General features: G+C 45.0%; 1 protein-coding gene across 1 annotated transcript; it reads right to left on the reverse strand.

Moving 5' to 3' along the window:
* Window positions 1-66: 66 nt before the first annotated feature.
* On the reverse strand, window positions 67-12,247 carry LOC125554966 (ankyrin-1-like). Its single transcript, XM_048718311.1, has 8 exons — window positions 12,243-12,247; window positions 10,840-11,186; window positions 10,583-10,753; window positions 4,924-5,055; window positions 883-1,022; window positions 487-573; window positions 238-365; window positions 67-163 (listed from the first exon to the last, which is right to left on the reverse strand). The coding sequence occupies exons 1-8, from the start codon at window positions 12,245-12,247 to the stop codon at window positions 67-69; spliced, it is 1,107 nt and encodes a 368-aa protein (XP_048574268.1).
* Between the last annotated feature and the right edge of the window lie 3,079 nt (window positions 12,248-15,326).

The raw sequence follows: 15,326 nt of genomic DNA on the forward strand, positions 1-15,326 counted from the left end.
CAAGCTTCACGGTGACAATCCTGTTGCAAATGCACTAAGATGCAACTATCCGTTGGACACCAGATATCAATAGTAACATCCATTAGTTGTATCAGGAAACGGACCATCTTTCAGAAATACGGATACCAAGTTACCAACAGCAATTTTACTTGCTAAAAACTTCCTGTGTGTAAACAATCATTCGATAGTGTGAAGAACATGCACATAGAAGTGAACCAAAAACATGAGAAAGTAAACCTTACATCATCACGAACATCAGGATCAGCACCAGCCGCGAGTAAAGGTTTATAGAAATCAGTTAAACCATCAGATGCAGCGGCTATTAAGGGGGTTAGCGGACCAACACCCTTCACATCAGCACCCGCCTAATACAGAAGAAGTTAGATAAGCATACTGGAAATAAGTGTGCCATAAATCACACAATCTCAGAGAGCTTACTAGTCACTGAATAAAAAAATCAATTGGATTAAGAAGGATGTACATTACCTTAATCAGAAGTTTCACACATTTCAGTGAGCAAATATGGATAGCAGCGACCAGAGGCGTATAATGTATGCCCATTGCCTTGTTACACTGTCAAGGTGAGGAATTAATAGTGTTACACGATGAAAGTTTGCAAGCATGTTGCGAAAATAAATTTTGGCTCGTTACCAGTCCCAAATAAAACTTATGGTGGAAAAGTTAAATGGTACTAAGATGAACCAACATAGTTCAGTACTGGGCACTACTTTTGAAAATGTGCCATCGCAATGCTACAAAACCAATATATCTAAAAAGAAGAAGATAATAGACAAAACAACAAGTAAAAAACATGTTGTAACAATTATGAGCATTTTTAAATATAGTACATGAAACAATACCAATAACAGGAAAGGAGTTTACATCTGCATGGTGATTCAACAAGGTCTTCACAGCAGCATCATGCTTCCCGATAATAGCAGCATGCAATGGTGTCCCACAGAAAGAAACGGAATTAACATCAGCTCCTTTTGAGAGCAAGACTTCTATCATTTCACACATTCCTGAATTAGAAACACAGACTATTAGATTAGATATATAAACAGTACAATTCTGATGGTATAGTTGCTAGAACAATATCACATTCATATATTACAAGCCATACTCGATTAACAATCGGATGTGTACCGAATGCTAATTCAGATTGAACATCTAATATTGAACACACTAGGATCGATGTGTAAGACACTCAATGCAACAACAACAACAACAACAACAACAACAACAACAACAACAACAACAACAACAACAACAACAACAAAGCCTTTAGTCCCAAACAAGTTGGGGTAGGCTAGAGGTGAAACCCATAAGATCTCGCAACCAACTCATGACTCTGGCACATGGATAGCAAGCTTCCATGCACCTCTGTCCATAGCTAGCTCTTTGGTGATACTCCAATCCTTTAGGTCTCTCTTAACGGACTCCTCCCATGTCAAATTCGGTCTACCTCGCCCTCTCTTGACATTCTCCACACGCTTTAGCCGTCCGCTATACACTGGAGCTTCTGGAGGCCTGCGCTGAATATGCCCAAACCATCTCAGACGATGTTGGACAAGCTTCTCCTCAATTGGTGCTACCCCAACTCTATCGCGTATATCATCATTCCGGACTCGATCCTTCCTCGTGTGGCCACACATCCATCTCAACATACGCATCTCCGCCACACCTAACTGTTGAACATGTCGCCTTTTAGTCGGCCAACACTCTGCGCCATACAACATTGCGGGTCGAACCGCCGTCCTGTAGAACTTGCCTTTTAGCTTTTGTGGCACTCTCTTGTCACAGAGAATGCCAGAAGCTTGGTGCCACTTCATCCATCCAGCTTTGATTCGATGGTTCACATCTTCATCAATACCCCCATCCTCCTGCAACATTGACCCCAAATACCGAAAGGTGTCCTTCCGAGGTACCACCTGGCCATCAAGGCTAACCTCCTCCTCCTCACACCTAGTAGTACTGAAACCGCACATCATGTACTCGGTTTTAGTTCTACTAAGCCTAAACTCTTTCGATTCCAAGGTTTGTCTCCATAACTCTAACTTCCTATTTACCCCCGTCCGACTATCATCAACTAGCACCACATCATCCGCAAAGAGCATACACCATGGGATATCTCCTTGTATATCCCTTGTGACCTCATCCATCACCAATGCAAAAAGATAAGGGCACAAAGCTGACCCCTGATGCAGTCCTATCTTAATCGGGAAGTCATCGGTGTCGACATCACTTGTTCGAACACTTGTCACCACATTATCGTACATGTCCTTGATGAGGGTAATGTACTTTGCTGGGACTTTGTGTTTCTCCAAGGCCCACCACATGACATTCCGCGGTATCTTATCATAGGCCTTCTCCAAGTCAATGAACACCATATGCAAGTCCTTCTTTTGCTCCCTATATCTCTCCATAAGTTGTCATACCAAGAAAATGGCTTCCATGGTCGACCTCCCAGGCATGAAACCAAACTGATTTTTGGTCACGCTTGTCATTCTTCTTAAGCGGTGCTCAATGACTCTCTCCCATAGCTTCATTGTATGGCTCATCAGCTTAATTCCACGGCAATTAGTACAACTCTGAACATCCCCCTTGTTCTTGAAGATTGGTACTAATATACTCCTTCTCCATTCTTCTGGCATCTTGTTTGCCCGAAAAATGAGGTTGAAAAGCTTGGTTAGCCATACTATTGCTATGTCCCCGAGACCTTTCCACACCTCAATGGGGATACAATCAGGGCCCATCGCCTTGCCTCCTTTCATCCTTTTTAAAGCCTCCTTCACCTCAGACTCCTGGATTCGCCGCACAAAACGCATGCTGGTCTCATCAAAGGAGTCGTCCAGTTTAATGGTAGAACTCTCATTCTCCCCATTGAACAGCTTGTCGAAGTACTCCCGCCATCTATGCTTAATCTCCTCGTCCTTCACCAAGAGTTGTCCTGCTCCGTCCTTGATGCATTTGACTTGGCCAATGTCCCTCGTCTTCCTCTCTCGGATCTTGGCCATCTTATAGATGTCCCTTTCACCTTCCTTCGTGCCTAACCGTTGGTAGAGGTCCTCATATGCCCGACCCATTGCTTCACCACCAGCTCGCTTTGCGGCCTTCTTCGCCATCTTGTACTTCTCTATGTTGTTTGCACTCCTATCCAGGTATAGGCGTCTGAAGCAATCTTTCTTCTCTTTAATCGCCTTCTGGACGTCATCATTCCACCACCAGGTATCCTTATCTTCGCTTCTCCTTCCCCTGGACACTCCAAACTCCTCCGAGGCCACCTTACGAATGCAAGTCGCCATCTTCATCCACACATTGTCCGCATCCCCTCCTTCCTCCCAAGGGCCCTCCTTAATGACCCTCTCCTTGAACACCTGAGCTACCTCCCCCTTGAGCTTCCACCACTTCGTTCTAGCGACTTTGGCACGCTTATCCCGCTGGACACGAATCCGGAAGCAGAAGTCAGCAACCACCAGCTTATGCTGGGGTACAACACTCTCTCCAGGTATCACCTTACAGTCTAGGCACGCACGCCTATCTTCTCTTCTCGAGAGGATGAAATCAATCTGGCTAGAGTGTTGGCCACTACTAAAAGTCACCAGATGTGATTCTCTCTTTCTAAAGAGGGTGTTAGCTACAATCATGTTGTAGGCTAGAGCAAAGCTTAAGACATCTTCTCCTTCTTGATTCCTGATGCCATAGCCAAAGCCCCCATGCGCCCCTTCAAAACCTGTGTTAGATGTACCCACGTGGCCATTGAGGTCTCCTCCTATGAAGAGCTTCTCACCAATCGGTACACTCCTAACCATGTCTTCCAGGCCTTCCCAGAACTCCCTCTTGGTGTTCTCATTGTGGCCTACTTGCGGGGCATACGTGCTGATAACATTGAGAACCAAGTCCTCAACTACCAGCTTGACCAGGATAATCCGGTCTCCACATCTCTTGACGTCTACCACTCCATACTTGAGGCTCTTGTTGATCAAGATGCCTACGCCATTTTTTTAACCTGTCTTAATGTACTAGTACTTTTTTTGGTGTTGCATTGAGTGTAACACCAAAAAAAGTACTAGTACATTAAGACAGGTTAAAAAAAACCACATTTGACAGTAAAATGAAAATAATTGTTTAATTGTTACAAATGGAGAACAGCTATTCTAGTCTGATTTAATTATAACTACTCACAAACGCATAGCACTAGGTCAAATGAAAATAGACATCATAGAAACAATTAATCTGAATATATAATATCCATCTGTCCTATACGACGGAGCTCTTTAATTTTATGGTTTCTGCCTTAAGACTATCAAATTACTAATAACATAACTTCCTTTAGATACAGCACCCTTTTTGACAGAATGTATCAAGACAGAACATGCAGAAATTATCCTATTGGTTTATAGATTTTAACTAATAGTCCCACAAACATCATATTGTTGCAGTTGCACAAACAAGGGAACAATCAGAAAGCCTACGCATTCACTCCATTGATCATGGAAACTTGCTAAATAGCTGAAGAAAAGAACACAAGCATAACTACGTGCAACCTAACTATGACATGGGGCATTCCCAGTCTTATACTACGTCCAATCTTTTTCACATGTCCTTTTAGAACACGTGCAGTCAAACATTTAGAGGTTTGACCACTAATATGTCGATGTCGATCAAGATTCTTCTGTTATTATAAAGGTATAATTTCATCAGTACATATTGATACCATGTTAAAAAAAGTAGTAGCCAAAATGAAACTTCGAAAAATGCAAAGAAGTCAACAAGAACAAATAAAAAAAAAGATAGTGGTAAATTTCATAGTCGGCATCCTACCAAAACACGTTGACAAGTAATACTTACATAAGTGGTGACATGTGCACATAACAGTATGAACAAAAAGAAATATGGCATATATGGATGCATGGCGGAAACCTGCTCCAGCTGCCACATGGAGAGCGGTCGCTCCGTGTTCACCAGGCTTTTCTGGATCAGCATCATGATCAAGGAGATACCTCACAATATCCAAATTCCCCCAACCAAGTGCATACATCAGAGGTGTATCACCTATCGAAACCATCAGAATAAGAAGTTCAACAAACACTACACCACGCACCATAATTCCCTACTGACGTCTGTTGGGAAAAAGTCACTATTGCCGACCCACAGTCGGCTAGAAAAATTTCTAACAGACTGTGGGTTGGGAAACCCATGTACACTAACCCGCTGTCGGTCGGGAATGGTACAGCATATATCATCCAACGGTTGGTCGGGGATTCTATTATGGCCCATGGAACATCGGTCGGTAAATAACCCCGACCGACAGTTGGACGCTAAAGTGGGCCTCGTGAGCCCAAAATTTTTAGCGCCAAACCGGCCCAACCTGCGAAGTTTCCTCCCTCAAAATCAGGATGCCGCCGCCCCACGCTCCATTCGTTCCCCACCAACGAAATCCCTAGATCTCTCCTGTTGCCCCCCACGCACGCCGGCGCCCACGCCTCCGACCGCCGCCCCGCGCCGCCCGGGGCTACCGCCGGTCTATCCCACCGCTGCCCCACGCCCCCCTTCCTCTGTAGCACCGCCCCACGCTGCCCTTCCTCTGTAGCACCGTCCCACGCCGCCCTGTCCCTACAGCGCAGCCCAACTCCGTCCCGCCTCTCTTCGCCGCCGGCTCCACACCCTCGTGATCTCTCTCCGGTTGGCCGCCTCTTTCCAACATCCCTGGCCCGACCTCCCCATCTCCACCGTCCAGCTCACGAAGACACACGCAGCGGCAGATTTGGATGGGGGCAGCGTGCGCCTGGGCAAGGGCATCTCTCTCTGTCTTCGGTTGGGCAGGGGCACAGAAGCGGCTGAGGTACAAGCTCCTCCCTCCATACATTCCTCTGTCTTTGGTCCAGTTATTTTGCCGCATCAATTTTGTATTACAAAGTTTGTTAAGAGATGAACTGGGAGTGAAGGAGTTTGTTGTGGATGACTCCGTTATTTTCCCCTTCAGTACTCTGTTGGTAGACGCTGTTTATGTAGATTTAATATTTTTTTATAGTACTGAGTTATGTTAGATTTAATTTTTATTACAGTACTAAGTTCTGTTGGCAGCCTGCAGCTTCTTTGTCAAAAAATGTGAAAATAACTTGGTTCTCTCGAAAGTGAAGCTTCTTTGCAGCACCAATGGATGTGTTTCTAGTGTTTGTGCTACTCCAGCTAATCACATTTCTGGGATGAGTTCACGACAATGGCGCGTCAGCATACCGCCATCCAACTGCCCAAATACTCAACTTTTTCTTACAGAAATCTTCTTCATGCTTTACTTTCTTACTGAATTTTTCTTCATGCCGCCCAAGAAAAACAACAGAACAATAGTTCTTACTTCCTTGAAAGATGGCTCAAGCCAAACATAGACAGCCTTGTGACATGGTTGTCTTGCTTTCCTTGTTTCACTTCATTTTAGTGTACACCACTTTGCTGGAGAACCACATCCAGCCGGAGGAAAGAACCATGGAATCGCAATGCAGAACTCCCGCTGCATAGTTCTTGCTTCCTGCCTCTCAAAGAAAAGGACCTGGTCCACAATGGCCTGAATCAAGCTCATCTTGAATCTTGGTATCATATAGACATATAGATAGGTTTATTATTGTCATGTTTCCCTGCAAGCAACTACAACAAAAATTAACCTAGAAACTAACACTATGCAGACTGATTATGCTGCATACAAAAGATACTGTGGATTAGTATATGCATTTCTTGTTATAAATATTTTTCCATTTGTTGTTATAAATATTTTTCCTATACAAATTCCAAAGGACCAGAGCAGTCACCATGATTGTCAAATTTCCTTCAATGCCAAGGTCAAATATTGTGTGGAAACATTTATGATGCAATAATCACTTCTGCTACTGAAACGTTGCATCTGACCGGACTATACAGTGCCAAGATGTCCTCCATGGGGTGGGGTAATATAACTGGTGGCACAAACTTACTTTTACAACTAAGGGGCAAACAATGGGCATACGGGCCAAACAATGGATCGCAATAGGATGTAGCACAAGCCTCTCGGTTCTCTCTATACATATGACCTGACATTCATCTCTCTCATTTTTTCTGCAGTTAAACAGAGGACAACTGTTTGTAACATTGAGCCGATGAAGAGAAGTAGCAGAATATTCGACGCCACCTTAGTGCATAAGGTGTGTGGAGTGTCCAGTGTTTATTTTTGCTTTTAGTATATGATTTTCTTGATGTAGTGCCTCATAAGTCTTGAGTTTGATCCACTAATATTTTCTATTTTCAGCGATGTACTCATATAGTGTGTCTTTTGCAGGAGGAAAAATGGCAAGCGCAAGCGGAAAAGCTAAAGATGGTGGGGTCACGGAGGAACAACTGAAAGCGTTTGAGTATAAATACAGAAAAGTAGGACCAGAGAACAAAATGAAGCAAGTCATCCTGCTGAATCAAAACTATAGTATATCCATCCACATATCCTAACTGTAGTATATCCCTGCAGCACACTCTGTTATGGGCATAAATAAACACATATGCACGTATTCATTATCAAAACACAAACAATATATATGATAACAAAACAGTAGGCAGTGATGTTGTCAACATGTCTAGTCATCATAAATCTCCTTAACTTTTTCTTATAGTCTCGTAGTGCTATCACCAAAAAGAATCGCTCCAATGAAGTGCCTCATACATCCGGGAGCAAGAGTCACAAACAATATATATATATGATGGTTTACGATTTGTCGCCGATGCTGTCACAAGGTCCATTGCATGGCCATCTAGCAAGGTAATCACCAACAATATGTGTTTTGTCTACTTGGCTCAAATTGTTTGACGTGTCATACTGATTCATGATCACTTTGGTAGATGAAACCCTACAAGCCAGGGGCATCTTCGTCATCCCACCACTAAGGTATTTATGTGATTCACTATTTATGTGATCATGCTGTTATCATGACCACTTGGTACTGTACAAGAGCTTCTTCTTGGTGCTCCCTAGCTAGCTCAAAGTGCATGAAGAGTGCATCATGTAATCTGGTCATCATGGAATTTATCATGGAATCCTAGCTCAAAGTGAATGAAGGTTCCATGATGACCAGATTCCATAAGTTAATCTGGACATAAGTTTATCGTGGAATCCTTGCTGCTAGTTATGTAGTAATAGTTGCTTCCCTGTGTTCATTTAGGCCCAGTTTGGATGCAAAGTTTTTTTAATAGCACAGTTTCTGTAAAAAAAACTGCACTTTTGAAAATACTTTGATGTGTTTGGTCCAAGTATATACCATGGTTCTACAAATTGTAATATCCCCAATGTATCTATTGCTGCCAGCAGGAACATAGCATTATGTTTTTTGTGTCCATGCATCTATTGCTGCCACCAGGAAGATAGCAACATCCCTTTCAGTACCATTCAATTTTATGGCCACTACTGAAGAGTAAACAAAGATAACTGAAATACTGTACTTCTCACATGGATAGAAAACGCCAGTAAGGTGTATCTCTAATACTTAGCTATATGGTACCAGTTCCCTAGAAAACAAGTTATATGCCCACATAGCTCTAGCTCTTTCTTGTGTTTAAGAAATAAAAATTACATTTCAATTACGCCTCTTAAACCACCCTCCGTGTTAATCTTGTCTGAGGTATTCTCTTACAGAAAGTCAAGTCAAACATCAACAGATGACAGATGCATGTGAAACCTATAGTCTGGACTTCCCTTCGCTTTTTATGTCTCATATTCTTTCTCTCTTGCAGATCTCTGATGGTGGTGGAAAGACAACATTTGTTTATTTCATTGTCGATAAGAAAACGTGAGAATATATCTTTTCTTCATCATCATTGTCGAAAGGTTGCTAGTACTTAGCTTCCTGTAGTTATAACTAGACGAGTGTAGCAGTCAACATAGCTACAGCTACAACATTTGTTTATGTTCCCTGTTATGCAGCTTGACATGAATTATTTTCAGTTTCACAGCATAACATAAATCGTCAGTGCACAACATTTTTTTAACCCTGTGATATAAATCATGTGAAGATAGTCATGAAATGGTTTAATCATCCAATTATTTCTCAAAACTTAGGGTCACGTCTCCTTGTCAACTTTGGTTATTCTTAGTTTGACACTTTCGTAAGGATCCGAAGTTTACAGGCCTGCAAATCCAACTTATTCACCTCAAAGTTAGCTGGTTGTATATTAATTCGGTTTCTATGTTCCATGCCTGATGCTCTTTACTCTCAAGTTGAACAGGTAGTACAGTAGTACTCACTGAAAAGGAAATTTCATCCGCTTGCATGTATATTAATTGTACGCTTTTTTGTCTTTCCAGGTTGCTGTCAGGTTGTGTACGGAAGACAAGAGGAACAAGAAGGAACCATGAAGTTGTCAGTTTGCGTCAACTAGATATCTTTTGTAATGGAGCAAAACCAATGCATCTTGTAGCTACCATTTTGTAAAGGATATCTTGTAACATAGCAAGCATTGAACCGTGGGACATGCATCTATCATTTTATAAACATATCGGGTGTTTCGGTCACCCAGGAAAATGTTTCCTCTTATTTAGTTACCTCTATTATGAGAATTATAAGTGTTATTTTTGTTTGGTTCTGGTTTAATATTTGAGAGTACATGCAAGTTATTGTAACTTGATAGATAATGATGAGATATGTAATCTGATTGATATTGTTTTGATAATGTAATATGCCAAACACCATTGGCAAAGTGCAGATGAACTGTCGGTCGGCAAAAGGAATCACCGTCCTACCGTTGGTCGGGAAAGGTTCATGACAGGGCCAATGGAAAGTTGGTCGGCAAAGATATTGCCGTCAAACAGTCGGTCGGGAAAGGTTTATAAGAGAAAATCGGTCGGGAAAGGTTCTTGGCAGGGCCAACAGAAAGTCGGTCGGTAATGTTTCGTATAGCCATCCGATAGTCGGTCGGGAAAGATATGTCGGTCGGGAAAAGTCTTTCCCGTCTGGACTTTCCCCAACAGACTGTGTTGGTCAGCAAAAGTCTTTCCCGACCGACTGTTTGTCAGCGGAAGTTGTTTTCCCAACCAATCTGTCTGTTGGGAAAGTAGTGTCGTGGTGTAGTGAAATCATATGTTCTGATTTCTGAAAGAAGAAAATCCATACTAAGATTATTTGTATTTACTATGAAACATGTCTCTATTGCCTACAATACATCCGAACGATCCACATAACAATCCAAGGATCCACATAACAATCCACATCTGGATCCTCGGTGGATGTCCTGTGAGCAGAGCACCATATCAGCGCTCACCGGGCCAAACCGAGCCAGGGGCTCCTCTGTACGAGTCGAGGACACATCAACACTTGCTGGTGTTTTTTTTTTGAATTACGGTAAGCAATCCAAACAATCCAAGCACTTGCTGGTTTTTTTGAAACCCCCTACAGGTGGGTGGGTTTTTGCCAATTTCCCCCCTAAAATGCAGCAAAATTAAAGCATCCGTGCGTGCATTATCATCCTACTGACTGCGGCCCTGGTGAACAGAGCACCTTTGTCGTCAAGGCAGCACCTCAATTTCTAGACACGCTGGGTATTTTACATTTTGCGAAACGAAACAGAGCACCTTTGTCGTCTGCGGCATCGACGTTCACGCCAAGCTGCTCGACGAGGTAGACGCACACCGGCATCCTCCCGTGGCGGGCGGCGGCGTGCAGCGCCCCTGATCCGGCGTCCCTGGCGGCCTCCACCGCCTCCTTGACGCAGCCCTTCCCGCCGTCCAGCGCGCTCGCGATGCCTGACGAAAAAACAAATCGCACCCAAATCAGGATCGAGCACAAACAAACAACCAACTAGCACGGGGAGAGGGAGGCGCGGGCGTACTCTTGAAGCGGCCGAGGTCGCCGTCGGCCGCCGCCTTGAGGAGCCGCCGCTGCTGCGGCCCTGCAGCTGCAGGGGGAGGAAAGGGGAGGGACGAGTTAGGGCCGATGCGGGTAGGAGGCGAGGTCGGGGGGTTGGGGCTGCTTACCGGAGGTAAGGGGCGGCGCCATGGTTGGCTGGGTGGAGGTCGGTAGGGTTTTCGAGCTTGGGGCGGCGGGAATGGGAGCTCGAGTGGGAAAATGGGTGGGGATGGTCGGTCGGAGCGGCATGTCGATGCCACGATGGGAGGGAGAGGGAAAATGGTGAGGTACACACAAACACGACAAGACACAGAAGATCCGGGGCCGCTTCTGTCACAAAATTAATAAGTTGACCCAAAGCTGAAAATTACTCCCTCTGTCCTAAAATATAAGAATGTTAAAAACGTTCTTATATTATGAGACTATACTAGTGTCAAAAACGTTCTTATATTATGGAACAGAGGGAGTAGGAAAGTTCAAAATTAAAGGTCGTCAATTTGGCAAGTTTATTTACAAAACCATTTGTTTTTGCGGGTGCAAATGGTTTTTCTCCTGCTAACGATGAATGAGTCGTGTTATCCGACGACAATTCCATGAGATCATTCCTTCCCATGATTCACCGCTTCATCTTTTTATTTTTCCGGAGAGGATTCACCACCACTTCATCCTAACTCGGATGGTGAGCTTGGTGATGAGGCACTGCAGAAGCGACACACTGGATGCACCAAAGACAATATCAACCACATACAACAGCAGGCAGGAGGCGGCTGCATCGTGCGTGAAGAAGAATAACTAGCTGCCAGAGCATGTGGCAACGAAGCCAATGGTCCAGAGGAAGTCGGTGAAGCGAATAAACCATGAAGGCGGTATCTGCTTGAGGCTGTAGAGGGACTTTGTTAGGCGACATATGTGATTCGGTTTGGAGCGTCGATGAAGCCGGCGTGTTGAAGGCAGAACACATCCTTGTTGAGTGTGTAGTGAAGGAATGTGTTCTTCAAGTCAAGCTGGTTGACTGGCCAGCCACGCGAGGCGCAAGGGGTGAACACGGTGAGAATTGTAGCGGGCTTATGACTGGCGAAAAAGACTTCCCGCAGTCCACATCGGGGCACTTCCGGAAGCCGCACACAACCCCACGCACTTTATAGCACGCAAGGGGAGTCATCAATGCGAGTTTTGGGGCAGAAAACCCACTTGTCAATGATGATATTGGCGTGCGGCGACCGAGAAACCAACTCTCATGTGAGATTGCCAACAAGCGTGGTGAACTCATTGCACATGGTAGCGAGCCAGTTAGGGTCGCGGACTGCACAACACATGGAGCAAGGAAGCGATGAGATGTTTGATGATGGAGATGACGCGATGGTGAGGGCGTAGTCATCGGCATACCGCATGTTGCGTCAAAAGACACTGGCATATGCGCAGGTGACCATGTGACAACCGGTGGGTGGAGCAGGACAAGGTGGTATGCTTGAAGAATATGCTTTGGAGTCCTCCGATCCATGAGGGACAATGTCACTTGAATCACCAAGGCGCATGGACAAGCAGGCAACACCAAAACCAGATTTTGTTGATCGAATGATGGAGTTTGAACTCATGGAGAGTGCGGAAAAGAGCCAAGACAGCAGAGCCATCCAATGACAATTGGCCGGTGCAGCTTGAAAAGAGCGAAGGCAGGCCAACAAAAAATGCTCGCGTGACGCTCAATAAAGATTAGCCTTACAAACCGTGGGGTGGGGGGGGGGGGGGGGGGGGGGGGGGGAAGGGGAACACAGCCTCGTTGAAATGGATATGTTGGTACTTCAGAACGTGTCGTTGAGCGCATCAAAGCAGCGGCACCCACGGTGATTGGGTAGATAACCGAGAAAAACACACCTGGTCGAGTGAGGAGTGAGTTTGTTGTGGGTTGTGGATGCAATGTTGGGGTAGCACAGTCACTCGAAGATGTGCAAGATGGAGTAGTCCAGTGTGGTGCCATGAAGGAGCTCGTTCAGTGTGACCGGCCAATGATGAAGAAGAAAGGTGCCGGTGTTGCGCACCTCGGCCCAGAACCGCAGCAACATGTGGCGTGGAAGAGTAGTGTTAACAATCAGAGTGCGGAGGGGTAGGTGTAAAATTACACCTAGGAATGAAGCGTGAGCGCGCAAGGTGTGTGACAATAGATTCAGAAATTTAGCACTATGGTCCAAAAAGAAAAGGGAAGAAAAAAGAAGCTCATTTTTTATAGGGAAAATATAGGAAGCTCCTTCGATTCCCTTTTTCCGTTGACTACTGGGCTTCAATGGGCCGCCTGTAGGAAGGAAGAAATTAGATGCTCCTATATACCGTCTCCAAGAGCATTTCCAACAGCCACGCCAAACAAGCGTCGCGCCGTAAAATTGCCCACTTTAGTATTGAACATTGTAGATGAGTTCTTTGGAATGCCATTATAATCCTTAAAGCGGTGGCCGATCAAGAGACTTGGATTTGGCATGCATTCTTTGGAATGCTTGGATCTTTGAATGACATCAATGTTGTCAACCGGCCACCACTGATGAATAAGATTGCAAATGATGAGTTGCCACCGGTGCAGTTTGTAGCAAATGGCGTACATACAACTATTGCTATTATCTAGCGGATGGCATCTATCTAAAGTGGCAAATCTTCGTCAAGTCGTTGAAAAAGCCAGAAGGTAAGAAAAATCTTGATTTCCACAATGCTCAGGCGGCGGCTAGAAAAGATGTGGAGAGAGCTTTTGGGATTTTGCAAGCCCAATTTGCTATTGTGAGAGGACCGGCTAGATTTTGGGATCAAAAAGTGCTTTGTTACATCATGCACGCTTGTGTGATCATGCACAACATGGTCATCGAGAATGAGTGTGGCCAAGATGTAGACTACTCACAGTATGAGCTTTTGGGACATCCCGTGCGAGTGCGGCGGAGGGCTGAAAAGGTGGCCCTTTTTTTGCCTCCTATCACGCCATTCGACGTCCCGCAACGCACAATGATATTCAGAAGGACCTCATTGAGGAGTTGTGGGCATGGAATGAACGACAAAGAGCATCATCATGATTTGTGTGTTCGACATTGTATTGTTGATGAACTATTTGTTTGAGTTGTAATAACGAAATTGAACTATTTATTATTGATTTATTTTGTTTATATGTTTGATCTTTTTGCTTCTATTTTGCAATGCATATGTTGTTTGTGCGTGTCGCGCGCGTTGTATTTATTGCCCGCTACATTTTAACGTGGCTGCTGGAGCCAACGCTGTCCGCCGCGTCAAACCAGACGATGGACGTGCGACAAAATAGGATTCAACGCGTGACGTGTTTGGCAGCTGTTGGAGATGCTCTAAAGTAATCGACTCCGTAAATGCTTCCATATGCGGCCGCATAGCCAGAACCTCCAGCGGCGGCGACGCGGGCGGCCTCTCTCCTCCTCCTCCGGCGATGAAGACGCAAGGGGCGACGCGAAGGCACTCCCCCTCCTCCTCCAGTGAGGAAGCAGCGACGCGAGCCCGCTGCTCCTCGGTCGCGACTCCCACCCGCTTTAGGTCAGCCACTCGCCCGCCCTCATCCTCGATCGTTTAGGGTAGGTTTCGGGGGCTGTGGTGTGCGGGTACGTTGCCGGGGACCAGACGGTGGCACGTCGATCGCCCACCCCCTCTCACTCTGCTTTGCTTTCTGTCACTCTGCCATCACCCCATGTGCTCTGCTTTGCTCTATTACTCATTTACTCTGCTCTTGCGGCTCCCCGCGGGTAGCAAAACGCATCGGTGGATGCTCCACCTCAAGGCTCTGGACTCCACTGCAGCCATGGATGGAAGGTTCATTTCTCGCTCTCGTCGTTTTATTTTACTACCTAATTCTCTGTTTTTTTAATCTTTGTCTCCTCCAGGAAACATGTGCTAAGTTTCGCTCAGACGTGGCTGGACAGCAATACGTGTTAGTGCCCAGTGCCCCTTCTTTCCTTCGGTTCCCTTCTTCCCATTGTTATTTCCTTATGTTGCTATCTTGCACCATTTTAATGTAACTTGTTTCAGAAAATAACCTGCCTGTATGCTCCAACAGTGATGATGGACGTAATGTGGGGCATACAGAATTGCATGCCAAGTTTAGCGCCTAAGAAAAATCACAGCTGACTGAAGAGAGGACGGCCTCCCGATGAGTCAAGGGCTGCAAATTGTCTTGAATCATTATGACTGTAATGTGAAGCCAGAGATGGTGAGTTAATAGTGGAAGCTCATGATGTTAGGACTTCGAAAGAAAACTACTGAGATCATTGGCTGATCAGGCAAAGGAAGCATGTGAAGCTGAACAAGCGGGAAAGTGTCTGAGAGGAATATAAACCATAAAATGAAGCTTGGAACACTCCAATAGCTCTATTTCATCTCCAGTGCATAGTTTTACAAGCTAGAGAGGAATTTGAGACGGGGAAGAGCAGCAGGAGGTAGGAGACAGACGAAAATGAGGAAGGGGATTCAGGTTCTTCT

The sequence above is a fragment of the Triticum urartu genome, chromosome 4 (assembly GCF_003073215.2).
Source record: "Triticum urartu cultivar G1812 chromosome 4, Tu2.1, whole genome shotgun sequence".
NCBI lineage: Eukaryota > Viridiplantae > Streptophyta > Magnoliopsida > Poales > Poaceae > Triticum > Triticum urartu.

What these genes read in the sequence shown, in the direction of transcription:
- LOC125554966 (XM_048718311.1), bottom strand. An exon ending in CGACCTCGGCCGCTTCAAGA is followed by an intron (nt 10,754 to 10,839) that starts GTACGCCCGCGC and finishes TTTTTTCGTCAG; the next exon opens with GCATCGCGAGCGCGCTGGAC. An exon ending in GTGTGAAACTTCTGATTAAG is followed by an intron (nt 366 to 486) that starts GTAATGTACATC and finishes CTTCTGTATTAG; the next exon opens with GCGGGTGCTGATGTGAAGGG.